This window comes from Eptatretus burgeri, chromosome 6 (assembly GCF_056783735.1).
Source record: "Eptatretus burgeri isolate ZD-2024b chromosome 6, Ebu_testis_v1, whole genome shotgun sequence".
NCBI classification, from domain to species: domain Eukaryota; kingdom Metazoa; phylum Chordata; class Myxini; order Myxiniformes; family Myxinidae; genus Eptatretus; species Eptatretus burgeri.
The window spans coordinates 39,569,661-39,586,530 of record NC_140966.1 but is presented as its reverse complement, the minus strand read 5'-3'; the positions used below and the strand labels follow the sequence as shown (position 1 = coordinate 39,586,530).

Below are 16,870 nucleotides of genomic sequence, written 5' to 3'. Positions count from 1 at the left end.
AGTTATGTTTGACCTCACTGTGACCTTGACCTTTGACCGATTTTGACAAAAATCTAATCAGCACTAGCCATCACCCTCCTGAATCACGTAGTGTAATTTGACATTGGTAGCTTCTTCTGTTCTCGAGTTATCATGCCTACAAACAAACAAACAAACAAACAAATAAACAGAAATGGAAGGCATCAATGTACTTACGAAATCTTTAGATTTCGTAAGTAACAAGCAGTTATAGACTGGGACTTACGAAATCGTCAACTTGACCTCTGACCTTGTCCAATAAAAGCCGTCTCTTGAGAAGGTAGCGACAGAAACCAGAAGTTTCTACGATGATTCTGCACCAAACCATCAAAAATCGAATGTTTTGGATGTTTGACCTCACTGTGACCTTGACCTTTGACCGATTTTGACCAAAATCTAATCAGCACTCCCCACCACCCTCCTGAATCAAGTGGTGTAATTTGACATCGAAAGCTTCTTCCGTTCTCGAGTTATCATTTTTTGGATGTTTGACCTTACTGTGACCTTGACCTTTGACCGATTTTGACCAAAATCTAATCAGCACAAGCCATCACCCTCCTGAATCACGTGGTGTAATTTGACATTGGTAGCTTCTTCCGTTGTCGAGTTATCGTGCCTACAAACAAACAAACAAGCAGTCATAGACTGGTACTTCCGAAATCGTCAACTTGACCCTTAACCTTGTCTCATAAAAGCTGTCTCTGGAGAAGGTAGCGATGCAAACCAGAAGTTTCTACGATGATTCTGTATCAAACCATCAAAAATCGTAACGTCGACCAAAGCAAAAATCTCCAATTCTCCACGCAATTATACCTTAACGTGACTCAACGACGCGTCTGCTCGAGCGCACTGCATCACGGGACGACCCGTGACGCGTCGAGTGAAATATTTTTTTTATGCAATCTTAAAACGTCTCCAAAACATCTGATTTATACCAGAATTTCGACAACCGAGTTTTAAGCGTCCTAAGCCATCGCAAAAACCGAAGACAACATTAAAATAGAAGTTAAAACGAACTCGTGACGTCGAGCGAAGCAAAAATACTCCATTTCTCCACGTGAATTTACGGAATTTTGTTTGATCTCAATGTGACCTTGACCTTTGACCGATTTTGACCAAAATCTAATCAGCACTAGCCATCACCCTCCTGAATCACGTGGTGTAATTTGACATTGGTAGCTTCTTCCGTTCTCGAGTTATCATGCCTACAAACAAACAAACAAACAAACATACAAACAAACAAACATGGAAGTCATCAATATACTTACGAAATCTTTAGATTTCGTAAGTAACAAGCAGTCATAGACTGGTACTTACGAAATCATCAACTTGACCTCTGACCTTGTCTAATAAAAGCTGTCTCTTGAGAAGGTAGCGACGCAAACCAGAAGTTTCTACGATGATTCTGTACCAAACCATCAAAAATCGAATGTTTTGGATGTTTGACCTCACTGTGACCTTGACCTTTGACCGATTTTGACCAAAATCTAATCAGCGCAAGCCACCACCCTCCTGAATCACGTGGTGTAATTTGACATTGGAAGCTTCTTCCGTTCTCGCGTTATCATTTTTTGGATGTTTGACCTCACTGTGACCTTGACCTTTGACAGATTTTGACCAAAATCTAATCAGCACTAGCCATCAGCCTCCTGAATCAGGTGGTGTAATTTGACATTGGTAGCTTCTTCCGTTCTCGAGTTATCGTGCCTACAAACAAACAAACAAACAAACAAGCAGTCATAGACTGGTACTTCCGAAATCGTCAACTTGACCACTGACCTAGTCTAATAAAAGCTGTCTCGAGAGAAGGTAGCAACGCAAACTCGAAGTTTCTCAGATGATTCTGTACCAAACCATCAAAAATCGAATGTTTTGGTTGTTTGAACTCACTGTGACCTTGACCTTTGACCGATTTTGACCAAAATCTAATCAGCGCGAGCCACCACCCTCCTGAATCACGTGGTGTAATTTGACATTGGAAGCTTCTTCCGTTCTCGCCTTATCATTTTTTGGATGTTTGACCTCACTGTGACCTTGACCTTTGACCGATTTTGACCAAAATCTAATCAGCACTAGCCATCAGCCTCCTGAATCACGTGGTGTAATTTGACATTGGTGGCTTCTTCCGTTCTCGAGTTATCTGTACCAAACCATCAAAAATAGAATATTTGACCTCACAGTGACCTTGACCTTTGACCGATTTTGACCAAAATCTAATCAGCACTAGCCATCAGCCTCCTGAATCAGGTGGTGTAATTTGACATTGGTAGCTTCTTCCGTTCTCGAGTTATCGTGCCTACAAACACACAAACAAGCAGTCATAGACTGGTACTTCCGAAATCGTCAACTTGACCACTGACCTTGTCTAATAAAAGCTGTCTTGAGAGAACGTAGCGACGCAAACCAGAAGTTTCTCAGATGATTCTGTACCAAACCATCAAAAATCGAATGTTTTGGATGTTTGACCTCACCGTGACGTTGACCTTTGACCGATTTTGACCAAAATCTAATCAGCGCTCGCCACCACCCTCCTGAATCACGTGGCGTAATTTGACATTGGTAGCTTCTTCCGTTCTCAAGTTATCTGTACCAAACCATCAAAAATCGAATATTTGACCTTGCTGTGACCTTGACCTTTGACCGATTTTGACCAAAATCTAATCAGCACTCGCCATCACCCTCCTGAATCACGTGGTGTAATTTGACATTGGTAGCTTCTTTCGTTCTCGAGTTATCATGCCTATAAACAAACAAACAAACAAACAGAAACGGAAGGCATCAATATACTTACGAAATCTAAAGATTTCGTAAGTAACAACAAACAGAAAGGGGTGAAAACAATGTCCTTCGCCCTTGGTGGTGGAGGTAATAAATCAATACCCAAACATGGAAAATAAAAAGCGCCCTTTGCAGAAACAACATACTCATCAAATTTGGAGTGCATTGCCTAGATCCAAGAGGACCAAAAGCCAACGACGACGCCAACTACAATAGTGCCATCATGCTCATTCATTTTTGAAACAAAGGGCAGGTGAAAGTAGCTACACAAAAGTAAAAACTGGAATGGCACTCAGTCGAGCGCATACCTCGGCCACTCAATGCCCGATTCAGCAGAACATATCGGATGCAATAAATTTTTGACATATCACACTATATAAAATCGATTTTGGCCCCGTCTCTCGATGGTGAAAAATCACTTTTAAAAATTAAATAACTCGTATCCGAACTTGGATCTTCACCAAAACCTCAACAATTCGTCCACATCACACACCCAACCTGTACACCAAGTTTCATCCGAATCCTGCAACAACATTTTGAGATATCCTGCACACAAACAGACAGACAGACATACAGACAGGGGTGAAAACAACCTCCTTCCACCTTCATTCCAGCATCAGGCACATGGATGGAACAATGGACCTTCATAATGGGGAAAGAGAAATGCACAGAAAAACAAACAAAAAAAAACACGTTTTAATATTCTGACCGTGGTACTTCTATGGTGACACAAAGGTGACAATTGTTGTTGAGCAAAGGTAGAGGTCATACCTTTGTTGCAGAAAATAAGACTATATTTCTCATTAGGAAGTCCAGCACATATTCCATCATAACAGTGCAGCAATGTGTCTGGTTAATTAGGGAGCAAACACAGCATTTCAAATGGCAACACCGTTTGGATTCAAACGATTTCCATTTGCACCGTTTCAGTCGTCAAGAATTCTCACTCTAATGCCGACAGCCTAAATGCCACCCTACTGAATAACACTCGTAGATATTTTAAAAATAAAAAATAAAAAAAACTAAAATGGGGGAAAGATTCAAACTTGCTGCATGAGGGACTCAATATTAAAAACGGCTTCCCTCACCTCAGTGAGAAGTACCAATGTGGACTTTTCTATTTTTGTCATTTTGTAACTCGAGAACACCAATTCATACGACACTTTACAAGGTTTGGTCTTTGGCATCACAGCATCCATGAAAGACAGGTTCAAAATAAAATGAACATGTTTTTGCAAAATATGAAATTTTTTTTTCATAAATTAAAGATCTTTATAGGGTTTCTTATTAACCTCCGCCATCGAAGATGGACAGAGGTTACTGTTTTCAGCCCTGTCTGTTTGTTTGTTTGTGAACAGTATTACGGAAAAAATCCAAGGATCATACCATTAGATTTTGGACTTGGTCCAAAGTCCAATGTGGCCGTTATGGTGGCCATTTAAAAAAAAATTGAAATTTTTGTTTTTGCATTTCTACATGTTTTAAGTGATTCCAACCCCAAAAAAAAATTGTTAGAGAAAAAAAAAAAGATTTGCAACTTTTTTTTCAAAAAAAATTTAGATTTTTTTGGGGTATTTCTACATGCATGTCGATCTAGTTTAGTTTATTCAATCGTGGTTCAGTATTCTGATCCGCTTTGACCTACAATGAATAGGATATCAGGTTCACTGAAGTGACCCAGCAGTATTGGCGGCGGAGGTTTTGCACTCTACCGAGTGCTCCCCCTCTAGTTCTTCATTGGTTCAGCAGGAAACGTGTATTGTAAAGCGATTCTCACTCTTGTCACACACGTTTTAATCGCACATGGGAAGATATTCTGAGAGCAGGTGTAAATAAAACATTGTGGAAAGCCATGAAAACCAGTCTGTTAAGATTTCTGATATTGATCAAAGCAGGGTATTTTTATATACCCTCTTTTGAGTTGTCAACTTTATTTCAGTGAAAGTTTGAAAACAAAAAAGTAGCAAAACCTCCATGATGTGCCTGAGGTAGCAGACCAGATATTTATATAGCCAGAAATGGGTTTGAATTCTTGAGAGCAACTCTGATCCCAGAGCTCCCAGCAGGGACCTGTGCACCCCATGGACCCAGACCGATTGGCGAACGCCTTGCTATGCTCGACAATCAGCATTTTCAAACGAGTGAAAATTCCTGGATCAAACGCAGCATTAAGTTTGGTTAAAGGGGTGCGTCCACCATCAGTGTTGCAATAATTTACAGCGGGGCCTTCCAGAGACAACGAAAAATGGTCGCTTCACGGAATAGTTCACCTTCAGCTTCACAGTCTCCCACACGCCCATAAGGCACCAAGCAACACAAAAAGTCACCAAAAGTGCCTCAAGAAGAAGTACTGGACTGCAGTTTATCAACATAGCCAAATACAAAAGATCACGGAAAGCCTTTCACGATGCGTCAGGTTATCCTAAATGACAAGCAGATGAATGTGCAGTACTGGAGGCCACAAGGAGCACCTTACAATCCCCTCAATCAGCAAAACTGTGAGAAACGAGTTTTATGGAATGCATGATGCGGCATATCCTGCCGCAAAGGAAGTTTTCTGCAGCCAGCAGGCTAATCATACACTGTATTCAGAACTTCTGTTTGCACTTTCACATCTCGTGGAACAAGTTCTAGTGAGGAAGCCCTTTAACCATCATGAATACCGTTTCACCACTTTATGGAGGCAAATCGACAAATTGCATCCTATGGTTGCAAGTACAGGCACGTCACAGGCATCACCAATTATGATCTCACCATCTGGTCCGCAAGCAGCAGCACAGTCTTAAGAGTGAACTTTCGTGAGCAGAAATTAAAGAGGTCCTCCATGCTAGGTCCGAGCAGTTCCATCACCATAACATTATAATCTCCCTCGGCTCCACACCACTTGATGGCAGGGATACCAACTGAGGGGGAGAGTAGGATTACAGGCAAAAAACAGCACAAGATGGAGTTGAAAGAAATATCTGCTATATGAAAAAGCCATGAGTGTCCATTGTCATTGTAATTCATACCTCACACTCCAATAAAAATTAAATTAAAAATATATATATTTCAAACAAACACAACACACAAACCACAAACGTTTATGCATCACCAATGACATGTTGCCTGAGGTTCTCTGCTCTTTCCTGTTTGTTTCAAAATGGTACGATGTTTCATCGTTTGGCTGTGCAATTAAATGCATTTTTCTGCACATTTGTGTGCACAACTCTCCCCCCCCTCCACCCCCACCTCCCCCACCTCCCTCCCAACATTCACATCAGCTACTACAAAGACCAAAGCATGCATGAACATTCAACTTTCTCACCCCAACCCACCTCTGTAACCCCCTAAATCATAATACGGTTCCCACTGTGGCTGTCGTCGTCTTAGTGCGTTGCTATGTATTGTAACCATTGCCAGGGTTCATAACAGGCAGCTTAACCATTCTGTTGATTGCACAAGTTTCAAAATGAAACTAATGAAAACAAAACACCATGTGACTGTGGATGGACAGACGAAAGATAGTGAACTGCTATAGTACACATCTATTACAATACTCTTTCCAGACACCAATAATAAATAATAATAACGAAAGGTGCAATGTTTAAAAAATTTTCACCGTGGTATGAATCTTCCTTGGTAGAATATTTAATTGATAATTATGAAATCACAGGTCACGTGGTACGGGCACCATCTTTGAAAAACCGAAATGCTTTGGATCTCTATCTCTGAAGCTGCACTATGGAAATAGCAAGTACTCCTCATTGGGAATGTGTCATTTTTTTATGACGTCATAGGTGCCTTCGTTGTGACGTCCTTATTGCATATGTACAACGCTACATCTGATGAATATGAAAAATTTTGGATCATCTAGGAATAAAATGGTCCACAGAAAAGAAAAAAAAAAAGATGATGCCATCGGCCACGTGATTCGGCAACCATATATTATATATATATATATATATATATATATATATATATATATATATATATATATATATATATATATATATATATATATACATATATATATATACATATATACATATATACATATATACATATATACATATATACATATATACATATATACATATATACATATATACATATATACATATATACATATATACATATATACATATATATATATATATATATATATATATATATATACATATACACATACATATATATACTTTTTTTAACCTTCAAAAATCTCTAAAGTGTCTGAATAGATCGAGGCGAAACTTTACAAGTATGCCTGCCGATCCACAAGGAACAAAACGTTCACACATATCACGTCATAGGTCACATGGTTTGGCAACCATATTGGATAATACCCTAAAACCTATTAAAAAAAAAAAATCTTCTCCTGAATGGCTGGACAGATCAAGGGGAAACTTTACAAAAATGATCCCAAGTCCATGGGTGCAATAATTTACAGTGCCTCAATAAATCGATGCACATGTCATCAATAATAACAAGTTTGTTCAGGAATAATTGATATGTCATGGTTTGGCAGCCACATTGGATTGAAGAAAAATATTAAATAATATTTTCTCTGGAACCACTTCAATCAATGTGAAACTTCAGAATTATGATCTAGTAGACATAGGGAATGTACGTTTTAAACTTCAATCCGATGAGCCACAAGGTCTGGCAGCCAGAATTATTTAATTATTTGAATCTGAGAACTTTGATTTTTTTGTTTGTTTGTTTGCACATGGCTCATTTGGCTCTGTCTGCATGCGTTTGAGGGTACAGTAGCAATTCAATCGATATCGATATGGTCAAAAGAAAATGGTCAACTGTGTACATAATAAATAGATGGAAAGTGGCCTGTTCCTCAGTCCATTACTTGTGAATCCCACGTTATAGAGAAACGTGTCAGGTCTCATTAGACTCAAGGGAATCCCGTTTTACCCTCAGCACCAAAGATGTCAACATTTATTGCTTTGTGTTCAGGTTATTTAAACACCAATTCAATTGATACTGACTACATATTCAGGAAAAAGGGATAACTGCTTACGCAATAAATAGATTGAATGTGGTGCGTTACTCAGTCCATAACTCATCAATCCTGCACAGTGGAGAGATGTGTGGAGGGGGCTTCGTCTTACTCGGGGGGGGGGGGGGGAGTTCCGGTTTGCCCTGTGGATCCACAGTGACATTTCCCGCACATTTATTACTTCGTGTTCAGGTAATTTAAACGTCAACTCAAATGATACTGACGATGTCCCCAGGAAAAGGGTGAACTGCATACGTAATAAATAGATTGAACACTTCGTGTTACTCGGTCCGTAAATCATCAACCCCGTGTTGTATCAAAGCAGGGTTGCATCAAAGCCAGACATCTTGGTACACAGTTGTCACTGCCAACAGTTATAAAGTGGCAGTTATAGGGGGTTTTTTGTGTTCACATCTTTCGCCGAGATGAACCTCAAAATTTTTCAGTGATGGGATGTAGCGCTCTACATGTCGCATTTTCACCGGTCATGGTTAACATCACTTATACCCTTTGTGGGGGTCTTCACAATGAGCCATATTTAAAAAAAATTTTCCCAGCGAGCAGTTCCAAAGAAAGACATCCAAAGTTTTTTCATTTTTCCAACATGGCTGCCACCCCATGTGACCTGTGTCATCATACTTATTTTAAAAATAAATAAATAAATAAAATCTACATGAGTAGTCACACCTTTGGTTAAAATTTTGTGTCAATCGGACAAGTCATTGCTGAGAAAACACATGTTTAAGGAAATTGTCGAGCATAACCAAAAAAAGGCCCAAAATGGGACAAAGAATAATAACAAAATATAATCTCAACAGAAACAATAGGGTACCACAGCCTGGAAGGCTAATGGTACAATAATAATAATTATAACAATAATAACTGGAAAGCATCTCAAAATGCAAAGCCTCTGCTTTGTACTCGAACTAAACTTGACGAAAACAGAAGTGAAAGAAAAATTGTACATTTTATTAAGCGTTATTATCCACAATCTCATAATAAAGGTTTATTGAAGATTTGGTCACAAAAGCTCAATTGGTAAAAATGTTACGGCGTGGACATACACATTATATTTCAATTAAAACATTTAGGGCTGGACTTCCACTTCACCAAGGACATCATCCTTACAATCCTTTATTCCCCATTGGGAGTAGAATGAGATGCGCTGAGTTTCAATTTTTCCTGATATGTTTCAATTTTTTGCATTTATTCCAAGATGACTGCCATACCACATGACCTACGACACCACAATTATCATTAAAGTATTCTCCAAAGGGGGGTCTCACCTACCCTGAAAATAGTGCATCAATTGGACAAATGGTTGCTGAGAAAAAATAATAATAATAAAATTGAATTAAATTTTAAAAAAGCAAAAAATAGGCCAAATAAGGGTCAAAGACCAATAATAACAATGAAAATTATTTTAAGTATTATGAATTCGTCTTCTCCATATTCTCAAAATAAAGCTTTGGTGAAAATTTGATGACAAAAGCTCAAAAAGTTACGGCCCAGACAGACAGAGCCACAGAAGTGATTGCAAAACCGCGTCTCCGCTGTGTGGACGAAGGGCTAACAATAATCTATCTATAATTCCAGCAATGTGTGTGTGGTGTGTGTGTGTGTGTGTGTGTGTGTGTGTGTGTGTGTGTGTGTGTGTGTGTGTGTGTGTGTGTGTGTGTGTGTGTGTGTGTGTGTGTGTGTGTGTGTGTGTGTGTGTGTGTGTGTGTGTGTGTGAGACACCACTGTTTCTCGACAACCTCTGGTCCGATCTAATTGAAACTTGCCAGGTATATTGCTGGGGACCTGAGGATGTGCCTTTTCAAGGTTTGATATTAATCAGACAAGTGCTTCACAAGTTATGGCCATTTATTTACCAAACCAATGGCAAGACACGTTGTTGCGTGGGTGTGGCCGATGGTGAAGGGAAGCTCAGCCGCGTTCCCCATTACAGGTTACAACGTAGGGCTTCCGGAGAGTGATGACTTCGTGTATTATAATTTCTCGATTTTTTATGCGCATTTATAGATAAACACAATGACCCAAGTTATGATGGTTTTCCTATTAGACGGTGTATAAATTTCGGTAAGATCAGAGTGCTGGTATGCTCCGAACCAGGAAGTAAATTATTTTTTTGCACGTTTTTTTTTTCGTGTATTCTAATAATTTCTCGATTTCTTATGCGCATTTATAGATAAACACAATGCCCCAAGTTATGATCGTTTTCATATTAGACGGTGTATAAATTTGGGGAACATCAGAGTCAGCTGGTATGCTCCAAACCAGGAAGTAAATTTTTTTTTGCACGTTTTTTTTCTCCTCTTTCCTCTTATCTTCTCTGTGTTTTTCCTTGCGATGACATTGGGAAAAGGCAAAATACGTTGGCGCTAATTGAATAATTGGCCATTAAGAATAAATTGCGAATAATCGTAACTGCCATATGCGAACTTCCGGACAGTGACGATTATAGGTAATAATATTCTTTCTCGATTTCGGTACTTTCTCGATTTCTTTCTCGATTTTCTTAAACCCAATACCCCAATCCAGTCAGTGACGATTACTGTATTCTTTCTCAATTTATCGACTTACTGTATTCTTTCTTTCTCGATTTCGGTACTTTCTCGATTTTCTTAAACCCAATACCCCAATCCAGTCAGTGACGATTACTGTATTCTTTCTTTCTTTCTCGATTTCTGTACTTTCTCGATTTTATTAAACACAATGCCCCAATCCAATCGTCGTTTACGAGAGCGAAGGAACGGCCTGTGTGTTTGTTGTTTCTGGCACGCGGTTTGGAAGTTGTCTTTTTTTTTGCATGTACGGCCACGCACGTACGGGCACGTGAGAGCAAAGGAACGGCCTGTGTGGTTGTTTCTGGCATGCGGTTTGAAAGTTTTGTTTTGTTTGCACCTACGGGCACACACCTACGGGCACGCACTAGTAATAATAATAATAATAATAATAATAATATTAAGAAAGAAGTTGATGGCAAGTCATCATAAATCCACATGCTTCTCACCTAAAACAAAGTTGAAAAATGGCAAATAGTGACACCAGCAATGACCCAATATCAAAATTTGGAGTTAAAATTTTTTTGCCCCTTTTGACCCCAAGTCCCCTCCTCCAGGGCATCAACCAGGGATCAAATCCATAAAATTTTTACATATTTCATGAGATCCCCAATCTTGATTGCATGTACAATGTTTAATTTAAAAATGTTTACAAATGTGCCAGTAATTGCTTTTGCCTGTATTTGACCTTTTGACCCCACCCCAGGGGTAGAATGCCAAAAGTGACACTTCTCTTACACATTCTTGCCACGTGTTGATCATAACTTCCAATTTCTGTCCTGCCTGTTTAGGAGGAGATGGATAGATAGACAGACAAACCAGATTACAATTTCCTCCCCACATTTTTTTTTCAAAAAGTGTGGAGATAATAATAATAATATCAATAATAATGAAACCACGAATTGGGAGCAGACACGAGTGAGAAAGATTAGTTCACAGGACCCATTTTGGGGCAAGCCGCTGGAATCACCAAGCAATTTTTCTGACAAAAATACATCATAATCGACAAAAATAAAAACAGAAAACGAGAACGGCACTTGGTAGAGCACATATACCTCCGCCAGGCTGAACAGTTTACAGTTTGTATCCCACCGATAGGTCGGATCTGAATCCAGACCTCAACCAAAATCGAATTGGCTTGTTCTCTTCACCTCAACAACTCATCCACATTGTTTTGTCATAACTCTGAAACAACTTTTTGATACATCATGTTACTTATCGTTTTTGGCCCCATCTCTCAATGATGAAGAATCAGTTGGGAAATTAAAAGATTCTCACATCTGGATCTTCACCAGAATCAAATTGATTTTTTCATCCTCACCGCCAACCAGTCAACCAAGTTTCGTCCAAATCCGTCCACAATTTATTGATATATCATGCAAGATATCAGTTTTAGCCCCATCACCTCAATAGTGAAGAATCGCTCACAAAAATTCTCGAATCCAGAAGTGAATCCGGATCCAGATCTTCATCAAAATCTAATCATTTTGTCCTCGTCACACACCCAACCTCTCCAACAATTTTTTTCCGAATCTATCTTCAACTTTTTGAGCTATCATGTTCACAAACACAAAGACAGACAGAGACAGAGACCGAGACGAAAACAACCTCCACCCACCTTCAGTGGTGGAGAAAATAATAAAAGTATGAGTATTTGTCCATAACTGTACGATTACTCAACAGAGATGCAATCAATCAAAATATATGGGGATGTGTGATATCAAACCCACACATTCCATGTCTTTTTGGAGGTTTTCAATGAATGAAAACATGAAGAAAATGGAATGTTGGAGTTTGCACAAAACTTGGAGCTCTGGAGAGATCCATATGGAAGAACGACAGCATTTGACCAACCCAATGAAAAAAAATTAAAATATATTTAAAAATTACCCCCGTGTGGGGGTGACGGTCATCTCTATAATGTTTTTTACTATCATAATTGATGAACCGTTGCCAAATATCTCCTAAAATGACAGACTAGATAGGTTTTGAAAATGGCGACTTTCACAACTTTCGTGACCTCGTGACCTTGACCCTGACCTCGAATCCGGAAAAAAATATGTCGTTGGGTATCACTCATCGACCTCTACCCACAAACCAAATTTCATCAATATCGGAAGTAAAAAAGTTTTCTTTGTACCGGGAGGTGTTTTTGACCATCTTCCAGGTTACGTGGCGGCCAAACGGGACGGAAGTTCAAAAATCTGTCCGGTTAGATACAAGATAATATTTTTTACTATCATAATCAATAAACAGTTTCCGAATAACTTGTAGAATGGCAGACAAGATAGGTTTTGAAAATGGCGATTTTCATAACTTACGTCACCTTAACCCTGACCTTGAACCCGGACAAAATTTATATCGTTGTGGAACACTCATCGACCTCTACCCACAGACTAAGTTTCATCAAGATTGGAAAGAAAAATTGACGGACGGACATTTGGTCTGGCTTTATTAGGTCATCTCGGTAGAGATGACCTAAAAAGGTGGGAGGTGGTCGGACCGTGATGCGTCGATTTGTGCCTGTGGTGTCTTAGACAGTTGACGTTTTTGACTTTGTTATATCAGGAATAAATTATATTTTAATCATGATATTTTCAGTTTTCTTACCCAAGGAATTGCTGTCCACACGATGCATGCACAACTTTTGCACACGAATATATTTTCCGATTTTATAACCAGGCCAACAACAGCCACAAAACTGCTTGTCAAATGGCCCACCAGCATGTTCAAAACTATATTTTAATTACAACCAAAAGGCAAGACCACACAAGGCTATGTGTATGTATGTATATATATATATATATTAGTGCAAGATCCTTAGACTCAACCACTTGATGGCAGAGATGCCGACTAAGGAGGGGGGGGGGGGCGAGTCTGATTCCGGTTAGACTGGGTTTGGAGCGTGGGCAGGTCTCCTTCAGGGCTCTCTGCTGACGATCTCAAAGTTGAGTTTCCAGTCGTTATCTGTCCTGTTTTAACTGTTTATTTTCTTACCTGCATGTTACTGTGCATTCCTAGTTTGGTTTTATTTAAAAAAAAATCATGCTATTTTGTGAGTTTTCATCGACCTTGTCTTACCAGGTGCTTGAGGCCGACCCATCCCTTCCCTCGGTGTACGATCGTGTTTATTTGTATTTTCTCCCCATTGCCTTCAATTTCTCTCTTCCCCACTTTCCCAACGTCCCCCATCCACCCCAACTAAACACTATTCTTGTCTTAAATCCCCCCCAAAAAACTACCTTTCTCCTTGCACACTCACGAGTCTCGATCCTTATTCTTCTTCCTCCTGCCGGCACACCATCTTTATTCTACTGAGCTGACCCTCTCTCGCCATTACCTTCACGATTTCTTCCTCCAACCTTCCATTCCCGAATCTTACTTGTTCTTCAAAAATACATTAAAAAAATAATATCTTCCTTGTATCCTTTTGATCTCACACCTCCTGCAACCACGTGTCTCTCTCTACTCTCCCTGGTACTTTTCATCGACCCAGCAGCTTCACACTGTGTTTACAGTTCGAAATTCACCACACACTTCCACGATTTTACTTCAACCTTCCCTTTTCCGAATGTTATGGAATCGTTATTTAAAATAAATAATTTCACTTTTGACGATACACCTCCCGTAGCCAAGTGCTTCTCCCATAACCACGTGATCTGTTTACACCACCTGCATTTACCGATCCAATTTCACCATTCACCTCACGATTTTTTCTACAACACTTCCGTAACCTAATACGAAAAACGATCTCTTTTCATGCTTCATCTTCCTCTTTCACACATGTGGTACTCTTTACTGCATCATAATGCACTACTCTTATACTATTTAAACAGACTGCTCTCAATTCGACCTTTCCTTCATACCTTGCCAAAAAAAAATCCAACTGTTACAGCGTTTCTTCTCTCCATTCGCCTTTTTTCATCCCTCAAGAAATGTGTTTAATCGCATCTCTAACCTAAACTTCTTTTTTTTTTTTTAACCAGTTTGCTATGAATGTTCACTTTCCATCAACCATTCTTTTTTTCCCATTTTCAGTGCCAACTCACCCCTACCCCTCAAAGCAACCATCACTCTTCTCCCTCCAAGCCTCCCTCATACCTCTCTCAAAAACTCCCCCCTCACCTTTCTCCCTCAACCCTCCCCACTTACCCTTCCTCCCATCATTCACCCCCTCACTCACCCTTCTCAAAGTTGCTCCCCTTCTCATCCACAAAGCTGCCTCCTTCCAGTGCCCTCTCACCTCCATCTCTTCAATCCACCTCCTCAAATCCTCAACCACATTCTCACCCCGCCCCTCTTGTCCATCCTCTCCCCCAGCACCACAGAGCCTTTTCTCCTCCTCATCCGGTCCCCTCCACGAGCTATTCTGCAATCCCCCACAATCTTTCAACAACCCTCTTTACCTCCGAACCACTCGTCGCTTGTCCTACCCTCACCAGCCCCCCCCCTTCTTCATCAACAGTGTGGACCTCAAATATCCGGGTCCTTCGCTCAAACCTTACAGATCTTTCCATACAGGTTGCCACTGACAAACCAGATTTCATCTGCCGAACAGAAACTTTCCTCCCCCAAAACGTGTCTGACTCCCAAGTATCTCTCCCTGGTTACTCCCTCCTCCGGTTTGACAGACCTGAGCCTCGCCCTGGTGGAGGAGTTGCTCTCTTCATCAAAGACTATTTCTCACTCTCCATGCACTGCTCTCACTCCCCCACACCCCAAGGAATACCTCTGGCTTCGGCTTCCCCTCCACTCCCACCTCATGTTTATATGTGTACTGTACCGTCCACCAAACAGTGATGACTCCATCTACACCTCACTATCCGAAAACATGGACCATCTTCTATCTTCTCATCCAAACTCTCTCTTCCTCTTATGTGGTGACTGCAATTGTCATCACGCCAGTTGGCTAGGTGTGGGTACCTCTCTCACCTACCATGGCACCTCCAGCAAAAGCTTTCTGCGACTCATTGGGACTGACTCAATCGGTCAACTTCCCGACCCGGATCTCAACCAATGGTACTCCATCTCTTCTGGATCTGATTTTGACAAATTTCCCTGAAAATATCTACTGCTCTTCCTCCGCTCCAATCGGTTTTCTGACCACATCCTTGTCTAAGTGGACATCTCTCTGGCTATTAGCAGAGAACCACCTCACAGCCGTCGAGTCTGGCATTTCACTCAAGCCGACTGGCAGTGTCTCCAAGCAGCCATCAAACTTCGAGACTGGTCTCCCATCGCTACTTTCTCCAACATCAACTCATCCTGGGAATTCTTTCAAAGAAACTTGCTCTCCCTCATGCACAGATTTATCCCCTCTCATCTTCAGTTGTCCTACCCTTCCTCCTGCCCTTAGTTCACTGAAACTTGTGGCAAGGCAGTTGTCCTGAAACAACTTGCTTTTGCCTCATGGAAAGCAAACCTAACTGAGGGTAATCTCAGAACAAGTGTGTATCTACCCTCAGGAGAGCCAGAAAACAACATCTTTCTAAGCTCATGTCTGAACATTCAAACCTCTCTCTCCCTCCTCCAAATCCTGGTGCAGTCTAATCAAATCTATTTATGGTGTATGTTCCCCCTCCATCCCCTCCCTTACCTCAAATGGCCACACTGCTGATACCGCACATGAAAAGGCTGAATGCCTAAACTTGGTGTTTGCAGCTAAATCTTGTGTCCAAAACCCATCGCTTTCTCTCCCCACCTTACACAGTCGCACCCAACTGTCCCTGGACTCTGTGTCCTTTTCTCCTGACAAGGTGGAGAGCTTGCTGTCAAACCTTGACTCACATTCTGCAACCGGTCCAGACGGCATCAGCCCACGTGTCCTCAAAGCCTGCTCTTCTGCTCTTGCTCACCCCCTCTCTGTTCTATTCTCCTCTCATTTGCTCAAGGTCATCTGCCAACTGCTTGGAAATCATCAAACATTACTGTCCTGCATAAAAAAGGTGCAAAACAGATCCCTGCAACTGCAAACCAATCAGCCTTCTCCCAATCATCAGCAAGGTTATGAAATCCATCATCGCTTCAGATATCAAATCCTTCCTCTTCTCCAATGGCTTGATTTCTGATCATCAATTTGATTTCAGACCAGGTCACTTTACCCTGGATATGCTGCTTCTGCTCTTCCAACAATGGATGGAGGTCCTCAATGCCGGACATGAAATCAGACCCATATCCCTAGACATATCGTGTGCTTTTGACACAGTCGGGAACCCTGCCCTGCTCACCAAATTCTCTTCCTATGGTATTCAAGGCCATCTCCACTCATGGCTCGCAAACTTACTCTCCTGTTGCAGTCAATGTGTGGCCCTAAATGGAGTTCTTTCATCTCCTCTTCCTGTCCAGGCTGGAGTTCCTCAAGGTAGCGTTCTGGGCCCTGATCTTTTTCTGATTTTCATCAATGATCTCTCCGACACTAGAAAATCCTCATCTCTTTGCTGATGACTCCACCCTCTGCCATACCATCTGTCATCCCTCAGACCGGCAAGCAGCAGCTTTTTCGCTCACTGCTGAT

The 16,870-nt window shown here is 40.8% G+C and overlaps 1 protein-coding gene across 5 annotated transcripts in view; it reads right to left on the bottom strand.

Annotated features, from left to right (window-relative positions):
* The window catches only part of LOC147024598 (casein kinase I-like), a 149,248-nt gene that overhangs the window by 53,747 nt on the left and 78,631 nt on the right, over positions 1-16,870 (bottom strand). For all 5 annotated transcript variants that reach the window (XM_085884657.1, XM_085884653.1, XM_085884654.1 and 2 more), the window contains one exon: positions 5,551-5,699. In XM_085884657.1, the coding sequence (XP_085740783.1) occupies positions 5,551-5,699 (149 nt within the window). The remainder of the gene's footprint in view (positions 1-5,550; positions 5,700-16,870) is intronic.